At 40.3% G+C, this 18,785-nt stretch overlaps 1 protein-coding gene across 1 annotated transcript in view; it reads right to left on the reverse strand.

Moving 5' to 3' along the window:
* Positions 1 to 18,785, reverse strand: part of TRIM44 (tripartite motif containing 44) — an 82,311-nt gene that overhangs the window by 43,608 nt on the left and 19,918 nt on the right. Inside the window, 1 exon segment of the mRNA XM_036326176.1 lies at positions 480 to 719. Coding sequence (XP_036182069.1) covers positions 480 to 719 — 240 coding nt within the window.

The raw sequence follows: 18,785 nt of genomic DNA on the forward strand, positions 1-18,785 counted from the left end.
CTCATTTCCCAACTTGGGACCTGTCAGCAGCCTTCTCCTCTGGCTCTGATTTCTGGCTTTCCTTAGTAACTGTGATTAGTATTTGCCCCCAGTGACTATATTCCTTTAAGTCATGGTGGACTAATATTTGGCCAGGCCCCGGTGCTGGCTAGTACTTCCCAGGGCCAGTGCTTCCATACGGTATACGTACCAGTCTAAACACTCAGACCCTATCACACCTCCCCTTGTGTTATTGTCTAAGTTGACTTAATTAACGATAATCAGCCTAATTGACTTAGCAAAACTTTCAGAGAAAAGATGCTTGACTGCCCAGGCTGGTTTTTCTCAGTGGTTAGAGCATCATCTCTCATATCAGAGAGTTTGGCTTCCCATTCATTCACACTTAAGGACCACAAGAGGCATTTCCAGAGCTAACAAAAATGGCAGTCAGTTTCCTCCTACTTGTCCTGCTACTAGTAATTGTAGGCAGTCTTCCTTACCTCTGCCTTTGGCTCAGCTGCTTCGTTAGAGGTATCGAGTTGTTCCTTGGCTTGGGCCATCTGAGTCATCAACCTGTCCATGTGGGATTGGATGTCTGCCAGAATCTCAGTCACATGAGCTGTGGCCATCGCTTCCTGAATGTCCACTAGATGAAGGGTCTTCTGTTCCTCATCAGCAATCACTTTCTGAACTTTCTTAAATTCCTGCTGTATAAACACCTTCATCTGGTCCCGAGTTACCTGTAGCGCACAGACAAGTAAGAAGAATGAGTTGGGCACACAAAGAAATGGGAGGTTAGAGCTATTACAGTAAGTGCTAGGCAGCCATGCCAAAGCACAAATCATGGCTCCTATCCAGTCCTAAAGTTTTGGGACTATCCTCCAAACAACGCCCCCCTGATACCTTTAATGAATTTCCTGCTAATTTTTTGCCTCTTTCATTTTTAGGAAGTAATGCTTTTTTATATATATATTTTTTATTTCAGAGAGAGGGGGAAGGAGAGAAACATCAGTGATGAGAAAAAATCACTGATTGGCTGCCTCCTGCACACCCCACACTGGGGATTGAGCCTGAAACCCAGACATATGCCCTGACTGGGAAATGAAACTCGACCTCCTGGTTCATAGGTCGATGCTGAACCACTGAGCAACACCAGCTGGGCAGGAAGTAATTCTTTTTTAAAAAATATATTTTATTGATTTTTTACAGAGAGGAAGGGAGAGGGATAGAGAGTTAGAAACATCGATGAGAGAGAAACATCGATCAGCTGCCTCCTGTACACTCCCCACTGGGGATGTGCCCGCAATCAAGGTACATGCCCTTGACCAGAATCAAACCAGGGACCCTTGAGTCCGCAGACCGATGCTCTATCCACTGAACCAAACTGGTTAGGGCAGGAAGTAATTCTTTATCCTCCTTTTTTATTTCCCTTTTGTTCATTTTTATATCAGTAATACATAAATGCTTTTTTAAAATTTAAAAAATGAGTATATATGGTAAAAAATGAAGTTCTCCTTCTCTCACCATTCTTATACCATTTTCCTCCTTAGAAGGATATTGCTATTAACAATTTAGTATGTGTCCTTCCAGCCATTTATATATAAATATTATAAAATTATATATATGACTTATATAATATGTTATGTATAATATATAGTAATCATTTATATATAAATAATTGTTTTTATATAAATTGATCATAGCTAAAATATGGTCTGTGTCTTGGTTTTCTATTTAAAATATGTTAGTACCTACAGATCAACTTCATTCTTTGTACAATTTTTAATATCTGTATGATAAAAATATATATAAATATTTATATTATTTATCAATATAAAATTGAAAAATATTAAGGTATTTATTTATTTAATTGATAAATATCTCCATTAAACATATATGAAAAAAATTTATATATACATTACCTTCTTAATGGAAATACAGGATATTTCCAATACTTTGCTATTACAAACCATATATCAGTGAAGATCCTTGACTATGCCTCTTAATATTTGCATATAAGTTTCTTTAGGGACCTTTGAAATCACTGAGTCAACTTATATGTACTTTTAAAAATACTAATATTGATACTGCCAAACTGCTCTCCAAAACCAATGCACCAGTTACATTCCCACAACCATGTGTGAAAGTAAGCATTTCCCTTACAGCTTCACCAATAATGGATACTATCCAGCCTTTACATTTTTACTTTCTGATGGGTGAAACTATTATTGTCTTATTTTGCAACAACAATTGTGCAGACAAAATATATTATAACTGTAGGCTATATTTAGCTAGGGCATAAGAAAGGCAAACAAAGTGAGAAACTACCAAAATAAGAACTCCCATACTCCATATCTTGCCAGCAACTGTATTTACTGATGTTTCCTCACAACTACATTTACTTTATGAGTATTTTTAAAACAACATGCATCCTGAGTAGCTGAGGGAGGGAAGAGGGAAGAGGTAAGACAGTAGGCAAAAGGAGAAATGCCAACAGAGAATTTCAGAGATGAAGGAGAAAATAGTGGTCATCTCAGTGACCATTTCTTTTACAGATAAGGGAAAAGACAGCTGTGCACTTGTAGGCAGTGCAGGGCTCCAGTCTTCTTGTTCCCAGGCTGGTGCTCTGTTCACTATAATTGTCAGTCCCAAGCCGGTTTGGCTCAGTGGATAGAGCATCAGCATGTGGACTGAAGGGTCCCAGGTTCGATTCCAGTCAAAGGCATATCCCTGGGTTACAAGCTCTATCCCCAGTGGGGGTCGTGCAGGAAGCAGCCAATCAATAATTCTCTCTCATCATTGATGTTTCTTTCTATCTCTCTCTCCCTCTCCCTTTCTCTCTGAAATCAATAAAAATATATTTAAAAAAATTAAAATAAAAGTCTGTCAGAAGGGAAGTCAAACTGGGAAAACCTAGAAAAGGAAATTGAGGAAGAGAAAGACTAAATGAGAAGGAAGATCAGCCATTTTTAATTGGCCTCTTCAAAACTAAAAGAGGCTTGATACTTTAAGCAGCTTATGTAACAGTACCATAAGGATGTCAAAGCAAAACAAGGCCTACATGATATGTATCTGCTCACACATCAAGTGACTAAGTGACATAAGCCCTCAGGAATTCATATCTCTCTACAGGTACTCTCCCTGGTGCTAAAGAAAAAGGGAGGGGAGTGTCAAATGTTATTAATGTCCCTGCAAATTCTAGATCAGATTGAGAACTGTGATTTGTGTTTATTTTCGTAATTCCTTTTTATTTTTAGTGTGTGGATTTCAAGACTGTTAAGCTTTATGGTGATCTTTTATCAGTGGATTTCTAGTCCTGAAATAAATTAGGTCCTATAGGATTTAGAATCTTCTCTTAAAGACTAAACTAAAGAAGTTTGAGCAAAGGGATGAATTTCTCTGCATGCCTAAGAAACTTAACAGTTCCAAGTGACTAAAAATAAAGATCATAATAAAAACCAACTAGCAACCTATTTTACTAGACTCACATACACATGTGGTTTGAAGTTAGGAAGCTGACATCACAGTCAAGAAGGGTGTGGGCCAAACTGCAGTAGGTGAATAAATTGTGGTTTTAAAAAACCAAAATTTCTGTTTCCCATTGCTTTACATAGGTTTTTCAACATGACATATTTTATTTTATCCAGATCTAGCTACAAATGAGAATTTAAGGCAGGATCATCCACTCTCTAAAACCTTTCTGCTGTCGTCTTCTTACTCCAGTTCTTTACTAATTCACAAATAGGCATTCTCCACCCTGCTTCAAAAGAGCAAAACAAACATCTCAGGCAAGGCATCCGTTCTAACTCAGAGCCCAAAGAAGAGACCCCTGGGGGACGGGTCATATGGCAGTTTGAGTACTCTGGTTCTGCGATAGCAGGGGTGACGTGGCTTTAAAAACCCTCTTCCTGGTTCCATTTCACCTCCTTGCCATCAAAGCCATTCTGCTAAAAACTTCACAGTTCTCCAAGAGTAGCAGGCCCTTCCCATTAGCACCTCCTAACTAGGAACCACTGACATCACTTCTGAGTACATTTCTCAGGACTTCTTGCCTCCATCCTATAGCTCCCCAAAGGTGAGAGTGATAGACTCGTACTCTTGACTACACTGCATGTGGTGCTACATTAAAAGAGAAAATTCTACATATGTAGAGAAGAGAGAAGGCTGGATGTATCACGGAATGATGAAATGGGTCATGTAAAAGGTTTCTTTTATATAGCATCTATCAGAAATCGCCAAACCTTTGAAAAGCCACAGAACTTCCCCCTCCCTCACCCCAAAATATTAACGTGGAATCCCGAAATATATAGAAGATCCAAAATTAGAGCTACTCTGGTTAAAAGAAAAATCTCCCCTTCCTCCTTGAAGTAACCTGCTAGGGTACTGGTAGTGATCCCCACCTGAGGGGCCTGGGTCCTCTCTAAAACCTAAAAGGAGTTTTCTCCCTTTTGTCAACTGATTGGCCCTTAAGTTGTTGAAACCTTAAAGGCTAAGGTTACAAGCATATTGATGTATCTTTTTATGGTTGCATTAGGGTGAAACGCTATGTTATTACTTAAGCATAATATATATTGTAATTGGGTGGGGGCTTATTTGTGAATGTACAGACTAACTACTGAACATCTGATTGTTTTTGTTAGAGTTCTGTCCAACCTCCACACTGTATAGGTGGGGGCAAAGGCCCCCGAGAAGTGCAGTCATAAAGTCAGGTTTAGAAACCAATTCCCCTCTTGCCAGTCCAGTGTCCTCTTTGCTACAACATATTTGCCCTAATGATCCCTTTCTGCCTGCTTTAGGCTCTTCCATTTTATTTCTTCTTAATTGAGATGTTTCCACAGTTAACAGGCTGCTTCTGTTATCCCCACTGGGATGTAATTCCCCACCACGTGGGTCTTAGAATAAAGGCTGTACATCTGAAGAGTTAAGTCTCATCCCATGGCACTTTCTATATGCTCTTGTAGTTACTATTTCCAAGCTAGGCTGGGCCTGAGAGACATGCAGACTGGCACTTTACACATACATAATTAAACACATAAAACCTTGAATTAAGAGCTTGTACCTAAAAACAATACCTTTCAATGTGCCTGACCTGGCTGGAGGCCATTAACTCCTCGCTAGCTGGCCTGTAGGAAACCAAGGTTTTATTTACTTTTCCATTATAGGCAGATAAAAAAAAAAACAAGCATACTAGCTAGAAAACATCATGGGCTTAAAAAAGATTTGTTCCAGAAAAGTGCTGATGACATAAACTGAGAAAGATGAACCAGGGTCAGGTATAGGAAGCTACATGAAAGAAAAGCATCAGAGTCCACATTGATTAAAAATTTCAAAAATACTTGTTCTATTAGCCAAATGTCTTGCAAGGTTTACCCAGTATTTATTCTGGCATTTTACTTCAAGGGAGCTCCTTCCAAAACCCCTGTCAGGCACCAGTGAGGGCAGGCAAGGGAAGAGCTACACCAACAAGCAGGAAGACAGTCCTTTCTGTATTTTGTGTCTGAGTGGAAAAGCCACTACTTGTGAGTAAAACAACCACCCACTGCTAAGGGTTAGAAAACTATGCAGCAGCCTAGAAACACAGCAGACATGAACTACAAACTACAGCCCATGACCAACATTGTCAGTGCTGCCAAACGTTATCCTGACAACCTGGCTAAAAGACTGACCTGCTGGGATTTTACAGTAGGGTGTTGAGAGGGTAGAGAAAAGGTTATTAAAGTGTACATTTAATCTCTTCCTCAAACCATGGTTCTTCTTTTCATCAGAAGCCTAGACAGAAGCACTCATTTATATCCTCTTTCCTCCTTTCATCACCCCCATTCTGTTAACAGAGCATCATAGGATTCCTACCTCAGTTAACACTTAGCTACCTCAAGAATCCACTCAATGAAGTTGCTGTTATTGTTATTTCTATTATAAAAGACTATAAAAATATACCAAAATGGTGGAGCATGGTTATCTCTAAGTGATGGGATTAAGAGTATTTTTCTTTTTTTATTTTTCAGTCTGTTTTCCACAATAATATATAACACTTAGTTTTTCTTCAACAGTAATTATTTTATTGTGTCTCATCTCTGGCCTGGTGGCTCAGTTGGCTGGAGTGTCATCCAGTACGCTAAAAGGTTGAGGGTTCAATTCCCAGTCAGGGCATATATCTAGGTTGTGGGTTTGACCCCTGGTTGGGGTGCATATGGGAAGCAACTGATCGATGTTTCTCTCTGACATCGATGTTTTCCTCTCTCTCTCTAAGAAAAAACATCAATAAAAACATGTCCTCGGGTAAGGATTTAAAAAATAGCGTGGCCCAAAGAAAAAGTTAATTCCTCAATAAAATATTAGCAAATAGAATCCAACAATGTATAAAAATAATTTATACACTAAACCAAGTGGGATGTATTTCAGGTATACAAGACTGCTTCAACATCTGAAAATAAGTTCATATAATCTATCATATCAACAGGCTAAAGAGAAAATCACATGATCATATCAACAGATGCAGAAAAACATTTGACAAAAATCTAACATCCACTAATGCTAAACCCTCTCAGCAAAATAGGAATAAAGGAGAACTTTCTCAACTTCATAAAAACATCTACAAAAAATCTACAGCTAACATCAAACTGAACGGTGAGAAGCTAGTTTTCCTGAGGCAAGGATGTATCCTCTTACTACTCTTTTCAACACTGTACTGAAAATCCTACCTAATGAAATAAGAAAAAAAAAGAAAAAAAGGTTTACAGTTTGGGAAGGTAGAACTTAAAGCTGTCTTTGTTCACAAATGGCATGATCATCTTTGTAGAAATTGTTTCGGATCTTTATCCTACCTCCAACTTGTTCAAATCCCACTTCCAACTTGTTCTAGGCCAGTGGTTCTCAACCTTCCTAATGCCTTGACCCTTTAATACAGTTCCTCATGTTGTGGTGACCCCCAAACATAAAATTATTTTCATTGCTATTTCATAACTGTAATTTTGCTACTGTTATGAATCTTAATGTAAATATCTGATATGCAGGATGTATTTTCATTGTTACAAATTGAACATAATTAAAGCATAGTGATTAATCACAAAAACAATATGTAATTATATATGTGTTTTCCGATGGTCTTAGGCGACCCCTGTGAAAGGGTCGTTCGACCCCCAAAGGGGTTGCGACCCACAGGTTGAGAACCGCTGTTCTAGGCGATCTTTCTGTCCCCTTTCATCTCCACTCGGCCCTGAATTCTTGACTTTCTAATCCTGCCCTCAAATCCCACCTTTTGCCCTTCAGATTTAGTAACTACATGCGCCCCTTACTCCCTTCTCCTTGGTGTTTAGACCTTACTTTGTCTTATCTAGTCTTTGGCTTGGTTTTGATTCCCAGATTAACATTCTCTCAGATAGGAACCCCGTATTTCAGTCAGAATACTCCAGCCTTCCTCTATTTCTGCCAGAGTGCTTCTTCCCAGGACAATAAATGTTGGTACTTGAGCCTAAGCATTCTACGTATTGTTCTTTAACAGCTTCATGCATAGGCTCTGTAATATGCTTCTTCTGAATCTTTCCCTTTCGTGGACCACCCTCCCCCCCGCCACACACACACACACACACGCACATAAATAATACATGCAAACATGGGTGGGCACACACAACATCAGAGGCTCAGGACTATGCTTCCTAGAGGCTTTGCATTTGAAAGATCCTAATAAACACTTGAATTGAATCTGTTAATCAGCTGTGAAGTGGAAAGGGAGTTCTCAGCTGAGAGAGAGGGAGTCACAGCAGACTGACAAGCAGCCCTTAGTGTGAGAGATGGAGATCTAACCACTATGGCTACGGAACCACTGCCAGGAATCCTCTCTCCTCCCAAGGCTGCTTATTCATGCTGTCAGCTGCTATGACTTTATTGTCATGACAACTTTATGTGTAACCCAGTGTCATGGCACTGACTGGATGCACCAGAGAACAGCTCAACGGGATGCTGGGCTCCCTTGAATCAATACTACCGCTTGCTCTTAAGATGCTGCTCTCTTTGCCTGACCCCAGGGTGGCAATACAGAAAGCAACTACAAACATCTGAGCATCACTTTTCCTGAGTGAACAGAAAAAAAAAATTCTGGGTAACTCCCCTGTAGAAACATGAAAGTAGAAAAATGAGTCTCCAGAGAAACCCAGGACCTGTAACAAACAAGAGTGAGAGTGTCTAATCCACCTTGTTTTCTTGCTTTCTTTTCACTTTAACCTGGGCATCAACTAGAAAGACAGCTTCTGCTTCAGGAATTATTGTGTAGGAAGTGGGAGGTGAACACTGACCCTGAAAGTTTCAAGGGCCAAACAAACAGGAACTATGCTACTTTAAGTGTCTCAGAGTTGAATATACAAAGAAAGGCTATTTTATCTACTGAAGATTAAATTAATTTTAAAATAAGACTCACCCCTCCATTTCCAATCCATTCTCTACTCAAACACCTTCCCTGCAAAGCCACAGCTGTTTGTAAACTATCAAAACCACAAAACCCACACGACTGCCCACCACCAGGAATACTCAGGGAAGGGCACCGACATACAGGTCTCACGGTTTCTGAATCTTTTCTGCTAAAGAGAAAACAGTAAGGCTCATAGTTTGCTGTGGTAGAGAAAAGAGGGTTGAGTCCTGACTCCCTCTGCTAACTATGCTTCTGAAGCTCAGAAAGGTAAGAGTTTCTTCATTTGTAACAGGAGTAATACTATTGTTCTCATAAATATTTTGTGACATTTACACAAAAATAATACATGGAAAGAACTTAGGACTCTGGGCACATAGGAACATCAGCAGAACTGATGCAGATAGTAACTGTGAACATCTATCAGGTGTTTCTCATGTGGTACCAACTGATCTCTCACCGAGGGAGAGCCCCAATTAGCCTTCTAGGAGAAAGACAGCCTACTACACCCTTGGGAGTGCAGATTCTGATCCCCCAAAGGAGCACAGGAAGGACTTTCCCACATATCCCAGGCATTGAAGAGTAAGGATGTCAATCAGAAGCTCCTTATCTCAATTTCAGTAAATGGCCACAGGCTCTCAGGGAGAAATGGCTACCTTTTCTAGTATGACAAGATCAGATATGGTCTACTTCACAGGAAGTCTGGGTCGACACCTCACAGCTTGCCTCTCATACAGCAGGTACCTGAATGATGTTATTTCATTCAATTCCATTTCATCATAATGTTGTTGAGATGCCACAGAAACTGAACTCTTGTTTATATCCAATAGCCTATGGTAAAGCTGGTCTCTATATGTCATTTCTCCCAAAGTTGCAGTACCTGTCAGTGATGTTAAGTGAGGACTTACTGTATTTCTTCTCTGTGGAAGACTGCAACCCTATTACACCCCCTTAAGCAAGCTAACAATCTGCTTACTTAACAAACATAGGGCTTGTTAACTACAGTTGCTAAAATACTTTTCAGGCCCCCAAAGGCCATGATACCATTAACCCTCATCTCCTCTGCAAAAGTTTGTTTTCAGAGTACCCATTAATAAAAATATAATACGATTAGTCCTATTTTATAGATGAAACTGAAGGCTCAGACAAATCAAGTAATACAGAAAATAAGTGTCTTTCTAGAGACTCATGTCATCTGACTCCAATGCCTGTGTTCTTTCACCATAAAAGCAAAGGAAATCATGTCATACTCAAAATATTGTCCCCCTGACCGAAAGTCTGAAGAAACTTTTTTTTTCAAATAAAAGTCTTTTTTTAAATTAAATCTTTATTGTTCAGATTATTACAGTTGTTCCTCTTTTTTCCCCCCATAGCTCCCCTCCACCTGGTTCCCACCCACCCTCTGCCCTTACCCCACCCCCCACTGTCCTCATCCATAGGTGTACAATTTTTGTTCAGTCTCTTCCCGCACCACCCACATCCCTTCCCTGGCCCCGAGAATAGTCAGTCCACTCCCTTCCTATGCCCCTGATTGTACTATATTCACCAGTTTATTCTGTTCATCAGACTATTTATTCGCCTGATTTTTAGATTCACTTGTTGAAAGATGTGTATTTGTTGTTCATAATTTGTATCTTTACCTTTTTCTTCTTCCTCTTCTTAAAGGATACCTTTCAGCATTTCATATAATACTGGTTTGGTGGTGATGAACTCTAACTTTTTCTTATCTGTGAAGCTCTTTATCTGACCTTCAATTCTGAACGATAGCTTTGCTGGGTAGAGTAATCTTGGTTGTAGGTTCTTGCTATTCATCACTTTGAATATTTCTTGCCACTCCCTTCTGGCATAATTTCTGTTGAGAAATCAGCTGACAGTCTATGGGTACTCCCTTGTAGGTAACTGACTGTCTTTCTCTTGCTGCTTTTAAGATTCTCTCTTTGTCTTTTGTGCTTGGCATTTTAATTATGATGTGTCTTGGTGTGGTCCTCTTTGGATTCCTTTTGTTTGGGGTTCTCTGCGCTTCCTGGACTTGTAAGTCTATTTCTTTCACCAGGTAGGGGAAGTTTTCTGTCATTATTTCTTCCAATACTTTTTCAATATCTTGCTCTCTCTCTTCTTCTGGCACCCCCATAATTCGGATGTTGGTACGCTTAAAGTTGTCCCAGAGGCTCCTTACACTATCTTCATATTTTTGGATTCTTTTTTCTTTTTGTTTTTCTGGTTGGGTGTTTTTTGCTTCTTTGTATTTCAAATCTTTGATTTTTGTGATCCTCTAGTCTGCTGTTGGAACTTTGTATAATATTCTTTATTTCAGTCAGTGTATGCTTAATTTCTAGTTGGTCCTTTTTCATAACCTCGAGGGTCTCACTAGATTTCTTGAGGGTCTTACTAAATTTATCGGCAGTTTCACTAGACTTATTGAGGATCTTACTAAATTTATCGGTGGTCTCTAGAAAATTCTTGAAAAACCTTATAAGTGTGGTTTTGAACTCTATATCCAGTAGTTTGCTTTCCTCCATTTCTGTCATTTATGACTTGTTTCTTTGTTTCCGCATTTTTTATGCTTCCCTGTGTTGATAGAGTGGCTTTCTGTGCTAGGTGTCCTATAGGTCCCAGTGGCTCAGTCTTCCCAATTACCTGAGGTGGACACTCTTGGTGCACCCCTTTGTGGGCTTTGTGCACAATCTTGTTGTAGTTAAGCCTTGATTGTTGTAGGTATCACTGGGAGGAATTGACCTCCAGGCCAGTTGTCTGTGAGAATCAGTTGTGTCTGCAGTGGGAGAACTTCTGTGCTGGAGATGCCCTTCTGGGGCAAGACTTGCTTCAGTGGGGCTTTGGTGCTCACTGAGTCTGCCCCCCGAGTGTGTCCCTTATGGATCTGAGGAGTTGTAATCTGGATGGTCCCCCTCTGACCACTGGGTACACTGGCTCTTGGATCTCTAAGGAGGTGCTAATTTAGCCTCTGCCTAAGGCTACCCAGCAGGAGCTATGGAGAGATCTGCAGATTCCTCTTCTTTGTTTGGGGTTTGGAGGTGCCCAGATGAGGCCCAGCTGTGAAGCAATGCAAGCTGCTGTGGGGCCTTGGGCCTACTTTTGGAAGTTCTGGGTCTCTCTGACCCAGCTGCAGTTTGTTAGGTAATTTTCAGATTGCAAAGGGCCAGGCCTTTCATATGCAAAAGCCTCTGCATACAGCTTGGGTGGGGCGGGGTCTCAGGGGATCAACAGGGCGGAGCAAGCAGCTATGACTGCTCCTCAGTCCTACCCTAAGAGGTAATCACTGCAAGCCCCTCTGAGAGAAAGCTGCCCTCGAGTTCCGACCGATGCGAGACAGTCCAGTTTATCCCCGTGTGAGTCTGGGTCCCCAGAGACTTGCCCAGAACTGGAGTTCAGAGAAGTTGGGAGCCTGAGACTCCCTCCTGATTGACAAAGACAACCATGTGCTCAGTTGCCAGCCCTTCCCATGTGCGCCTCCGTACCACTGCACTTCACTTCCACACCTCCTCTGAGTCTCAGTGTGCTTTTCTCTTTCCTTCTAGTTGTAGAATTACCACTCAACCAGCTTTCCTGTGGTTCTGGATGATGTCCGTTTTGTCTTTTAGTTGTATTTTTGAACTGGTTGTGCGAGGCAGCAACTTCCAGTGTTTACCTATGCCACCATCTTGGTTTCTCCTGAACAAACTCTATATTGGTATTCTATTCCCAACACATCTTCTACAGGTAAAAAGCTAATTACTTCCTATAACTACTAGTAATTCTTTATAGCAATCACAGAAAGGCAATATATTAGCTGCATTAGCCCTATGGCCTTGGACAAGTCATTCAACCTCTTAAATCTTTGTTTCTTCCTCTGTTAAATGGGTATTATAATATCTAACCAGGTTGAATTAGAAAGTCAGAAGGTATCACAGGATCTATGTCACCTACTACAGAAATAAACAAAAGCCATTCAACAAGGGGATGGTCATCAATTGGATTACTGGGTTGAATGAAAATTCTCTACACAGACACACAGATTTGATGGATTTTGCCATTTGGCTAAATGCAGACTCAATCAGATAAGAGGTGAGGTTCTCCAATTTTATTTTTATAGTCGGCCTTCTGTATCTAGAGTTCTTTATCCGCAGATTCAACCAACCAGGGATCACAAATATTTGGAAAATAATGTTACATTGCTGCTGGTGTATACTATGTTACACACCAGCAGCAATGTAATGTCTATGATGGTTGTGTCTGTATTGAACATGTACAGACTTTTCTGGTCATTATTTCCTAAAGAATGGAAGCATACCTTGGAGATATTGCGGGTTCAGTCCCAGACTACTGCAATAAAGCAAGTGTGGGGGGTCCAGAAAGAGTCACCCCAAAATGTGCCTCTGTGGTATGCAGATTGTGTTGCGCTAAAGACTTAGTTTCAGGCTCAAGAGAAACTTCGGCTCCTCCTTTACTGCCTAGAAGAGCTTGAATTAGGGGCCTTGCCCATAGTAAGAGATTATCAGTGATAGCCTTTCTACCCACCTATATGACAGGGCAAACTTTTATTTACTAAACATCTGCTCTTGTAATCTTCCTGCAAAGACCCAGTGAAGCACCCAAGGTGCATTACTTCATCCCTAGCTCAGAATGTCTTATACACCTCAATCTCCCTTTTCTGTCTCTGAACCTTTCCTGCATGTGGGGTCTCTGACTCACTCATGTATGTATTAAATTTGGATATTTTCTCTTGCTAATCTGTCTCATTTGATGATTAGATCAGCCAGAAGAACCTTGAGGGTAGAGGAAAGTTTGTTCCTCCCATACAGAAATATTTCTATAAAGTCATAATCTTTTTGCTGGTGAAGGGTCTTCAATTAGTAAAAAAAAAAAAAAATCTGTGAAGTGCAATAAAGCAGAAGTGCAATAAAAGGAGGTAGTACGCCTGTGTGGTATAACATTTACATAGCATTTACACTGTACTAGGTATTAAAATACTCCAGAATTGATTTAAAGTATACCAGAGGATGTGAGCAGGCTATATGCAAATACTATACCATCTTATATAAGAGACTTACTTGAGCATCCTCAAATTTTGGTATCCGTGAGGATCCCAGAACCAAATTCTCTGAGGATATAGAGGGAAGACTGTATATATACATACAAGCACCTACATACAGATCTTAGTTACACTGTATAATTTTAGCCTTAAGACATCAAAGAAAACACCTTTTTCCTTAAGCAAACCTCAGTTTCATTTCCTAGCTGAATGAAAGGTTGAACAGGAAAGAGGATAGGAGGGGGAAAGGGGAGAAGTAGGTCCTTAAATAAAAGTCTGGGTGATTTTTATCACTATTATAGCAGTGAAGGATTACATATAGGTACCCAGGCCCCTAAATTAAATGTCAAATACAATCCCGCACTAGAAATGTGAAGCGTGGCTGCTATCGGGAAGTCCTGACAGCTCCACTCCCCTCTTCACGGTGGCCACGCAATCAGCCCTTCAAGCTTTGGCAGAGAGTAAATTATCAAGTCTCCGATCAGTGAAGAGAGGAGCTGGAGCAGGGGGAGAAGGACATCACAATGTGTTAATTTTATTAAGCCATTCAAAGCTCAATCGCTTTGCTTTCCAACAACACTCCAACCCACCAGGCAGCTCAGAAACCATGTCCACCCTACTTTTAAAATGCCTGGATTCTAGTTCCTCAGTGCTTCAGGGGGCTCCAACTGAAAGAGAACAGCCAGAGGATAAAGCTGCAGGGGAGGGGGAAGTAAAAAGGGAACAAGGATCTCGGTGGTGTTTACTTTAAACTGGGGAGATATCCCCTAATGTCTCTTAAATGGGGCACAATTTCTATTGTGACTCTTAATTTCTTTTAATTTGGCACCAGGCAATTTTGCTATCTAGAGATTTGCTCCAAATAATAAATATAATTGCTTCTTTGCATTGATTTCTTGTTTCTATTGGGAATATATGGACACACAGCTGCACACTCCCAAGGCAGATTGCCTTGACGTGAACTGGTAATAGAGCTGCACTGAGCTAACTTCAGGCAAGGCAGCCATGCAAGGCCCAGAGTCAACAGTCACCCAGGGAGCAACACCAAAGGGTCCCAACTGTGAAGATTTAACTCAATTTTCATGTCATTATCATTCAAAGAGGTAGCAACAGCCCTTTAAAATACATACATACATACATACATACATACATACATCTCCAATCTGTAAGTGGCATTAATCCTGGGAAGTGCTAACTGATCAAACTATGTTCCTCTGCAAGGATTAGGTTTCCTGAACAATGGGATTGGGGGGAAGCTGCCCCCATGAGCTCTTGCCCTTCTTCTGGAAGCAGTGGTGGTTCTCAGGAGGAAGGAGGAAAGCTTTCACAGGAAATTGTACTAAGCACTTTAAGTGGACGATCTCATATGAAGTATGTACTGTTACCCCCTATTTTGCAGTTCAAAAAACAAAAAATCTGAGAAATGGAGAGTTGAAGTAAAGGATCTGCCCAAGACCTCAGAGCTGGCAGTGCTGGAGGGGCCTGTCCCAGTGCATTGTAGTCCAGAGCTCGAGCTTGTAATAGCTTCCAACACTGCCTCCCCGACAGAAGCTAATGCCAGGCCTCTGACCCTGGTCCCTGTCCAGAAGAGGAAAGGAGAAATGAAAAACATTCACAGCTGACACTTCGAGTGATTCAGATAGTAAATATCTTTCTCAACAGCTTTATTGAGATAAAATTCACATATCACACAACTCACTCATTTAGAGTATATAATTCAGTGTGTGTGTGTGTGTGTGTGTGTGTGTTTTATGTATTTACAGAGCTGTACAATCATCATCACAATCAATTTTAGAACAGGTTCATCAACCCTCCCAAAACTCCTTCTCCATTAGCAGTCATCCTCCACCCCCATTCCTCCATCTCCCTCAGCCCCAGACAACAATGCGTCTAGTTTCTATCTATAAATTTGGTTATTCTGGACATTCCAGATAAATGAAATTATGCAATTTGGTCTTTTGTGAATAGCTTCTTTCACTTAGCATGTTTTTTTTTTTTTGAGGGCTATCCTTGCTGTAGCATGTACCAGTAATTAATTTCTTTTTATTGCCAAATAGTATTCTGTTGTATAGCTATACCACATTTTATTTATTCTTTCATCAGTTAGGTTGTTTTCACGTTATATACAGTATGAATAAGGGTGCAGTTTTTCTGTGGAGATATATATATATACCCAAGAATAAAATTGCTGAGTCATATAACATCTCTGTTTAACCTTTTGAGGAACTGCCAAACTGCTTTGCAAAGTGACTGCACCATTTCACATTCCCACCAGAAGTTTATGAAGGTTCCAGTTTTTCCACATCCTTGCCAAATGAACAAAACTTCTCTTTATTTGGGAAAACTACAGAGCTATGACCTAAAAGCTGTCAACCAGCTCCAACTCTTCTGTAACTGCCTGGGTGATCTTGGGCAAGAACCCTCACTCTGTTGGCACCTCAGTTCCTTGTCTATAAAGTGGGGAGACTGGAGAAGATGGCCTAGACTTACCACTGAGCCCCATATCTATTCACTCAGTCACATGCTGAGGTCACACCATGTGAGACCCCCTGACCAGTTGGGGGATAGGTGCTGTGAAACAGATAGCTTGGGGCTGACTGCATGGCTGTATTTTACTTTGCATTAACTCAGTTATTACTGTGCCTCAGACTGTGACACTATCATGCCTGCCACAAACAAACAAACACAAAGACCCTCACAGAATCTAATTATTAGGAAGAAAACAAAGAAATACCTTATTAGGTGAAATTTCCACTTGGCAATAATGGTAGAGTGGCCTTAAGAATTTTAGTTTTCTAAATTGGGGCTCAAAAATGGAAGTGGATTCAAATAATAAAAATGTATGTACTTAACAAGGAATGACATTAGGTGACAAAAGTAGGATACAAACTATATGTGTGTGTACACATAATAGTTATATATGTGTATATATAACAAGTTCTATCTGAAAGGCAAAGCACATTTATCTATCTGACAAAGTACCGTAATAGTAACCAGTTTTTTCAGAGGTGTATCTGAAAGTGTGATATATTCACCATGTGCATCAGAATAATCCAGGCTGCATTTTTAAAAAGCAGATCTCGGCCCTGGCTGGTGTAACTCAGTTGGTTGAGGGTTGTCCCATGTACCAAAAGGTCGCTGGTTCAATTCCCAGTCAGGGCATACATCCAGGTCACCGGTTCAATTCCCAGTCAGGGCATACATTCAGGTCGCAGGTTCAATCCCCGATCTGGTTATGTATGGGAGGCAACTGATCGATGTTTGATATTTCTCTGTCATCAATCTTTCTCTCCCCCGCCCCCCAGTTCCTCTCTCTCTCAAAAACCAATAAAAATATACTCAGAACTACCAAACTAGGTGCTCTGTGTGAGGCACAAGAATCTGCATTTTTTTAAAAAGTTTACAAATTTTTTAAAAGTTTGCAGATAGCAGAAGAATGGCTGATATTTTCTTCTTTAAACTTGTCTGTATTTTCCACATTTTTTAATAGAGAACATGTATTACTTTCATAACTGGGAGATGGAGGAAGGGGGAAGTTGTTTTGTTTTGATAAAGTCAGGGAAATGGTGAAGAAGAACAAATAGCTTCTTTCTCCTCTTGCTGCTGACCATGTGTCTGTAGAGGATGAAAGGGGCCACATTTGCTTCTGTGTGGATTCCATGCCTCAGAGCCTAGATAGAGCCTGAGAAAGCACAGGTATTTTTCTCATTTGGTGTTCTCCAGCAATAAAGGGCAGTTACTGGAGCACTTGCCTGAGTTTTGCATGTAGCCAGGGCTAAATACTCTGGGGCTGCCATGGCTCCTTTGCAATTGCCCCACATTGCCTGGTGGAAAAGCTATTTTTCAGGCCTGGGACTGTAGGATTATGTGTGGATGCAGGATCCAGTAAAGGGAGGCAAAAGAAGGATGTGAGGGGAAAATAGTCAATGAAGGAGTCCTTGCCAAGGGATGACAGGCTATATGTATATATAGCTACTCATCCATGTGCTCAACCATAGTGTAGTGGGGAACAACCTGGAGTCAGAGAAATCTGAAGTTAAGTCCTATCGCATCACTTACTGGCAAGCTAGTTAACCCCTGTAAGCCTTGGATTGCTCTTCCATAAAAGAGGGGAAATGATATTTCTTTCCATAGAATTATTATAAGATAATGCCTATCACTTACTTTGTGCCAGGTACCATGCTAAAAGGGCTTGAAGACACAGATACAAAATAAACACAATTCACATCTTCCAAAATTACTATTTACTTCTATTTTATGAAAAGCACAGAAATAGGTCGATAGTTATAATAACTCTCCAACCAAAGGAGCACTTCTGAATGAATCAACCTGATAATCAACTGAGGCACTTGAATTCCCTGCTTCGGTTGGTTGAATAAACACTGCCTCGGTAGATGCTTCTGTCTTGGGGCAGGGCAGGGACAGGCCTGGCTTGTCTCGGGTGAATAACAGGACACTAATAATAAGAATTCAAATTAGATTTTGCATATTTTCATTACTATTTGTACATACAAAATCTATCATTTTAATAAAGTCTGATTAGCACAGGAGAGTGAAGAACGGAGCTGTGTTCCACTTCAATGATATCAGCTATTAAAAAGGACTGTAAAGTTTACTTCCAATTATAAAATGCTACGTATATGCTAAATAAAAATAAGAAAATGAGTCTCAGATCTCTAAACTAATTCTATGTTGCTAGACAACTCTTTGGTTTCACACTTCAGTGTGAACACCTTTAGAAATTGGAGAAAATAAGAAGGAAAAAAACCTGATATATTTTAGGCAGTCTTGGTATAACCACATTCCATGTTTAATACCACTCCAGTGAGACAAAATAATGTGAACCACTTGGTTCAGGTTTTCTTCCAAATATATTTTTATTGATAGCAGAGAGGAAGGGAGAGGAAGAGAGAGATAGAAACATCAATAATGAGAGAGAATCATTGATCAGCTGCCTCCTGCATGCCCCATTCAGGGGATTGAGCCTCCAACCCAGGCATGTGCCCTGACCAGGAATCAAATCGTGACCTTCTGGCTCATAGATCAATGTTCAACCACTGAGCAACACCAGCCAGGCTGAAGACACTTTTTAAAAGGATAACTTCTAATAAGATTAGTATGAATTTGAGATACATAACTGTGTTTTTAACTGTTTGTTTCAAGCATGCTAGCTCTAGGAAACAACGAACAGCATATCTTAGATGGAAAGAAAAACAACCAGTATATAATAGAGAAAGTGGCTGTTATTGACTATATAATAGGAGGTTAGTTTGAATGAGTTTAACATGTTATGCTTTTGGTTCAGTGCTTTCTGAGAGACTGGGCCGAGAGAAGGAAGGGAATCACTGTGTTTTCCAAGCTTCGGTTTCCTTAAAA

This window comes from Myotis myotis, unplaced genomic scaffold (assembly GCF_014108235.1).
Source record: "Myotis myotis isolate mMyoMyo1 unplaced genomic scaffold, mMyoMyo1.p scaffold_m19_p_10, whole genome shotgun sequence".
Taxonomy (NCBI): Eukaryota; Metazoa; Chordata; class Mammalia; order Chiroptera; family Vespertilionidae; genus Myotis; species Myotis myotis.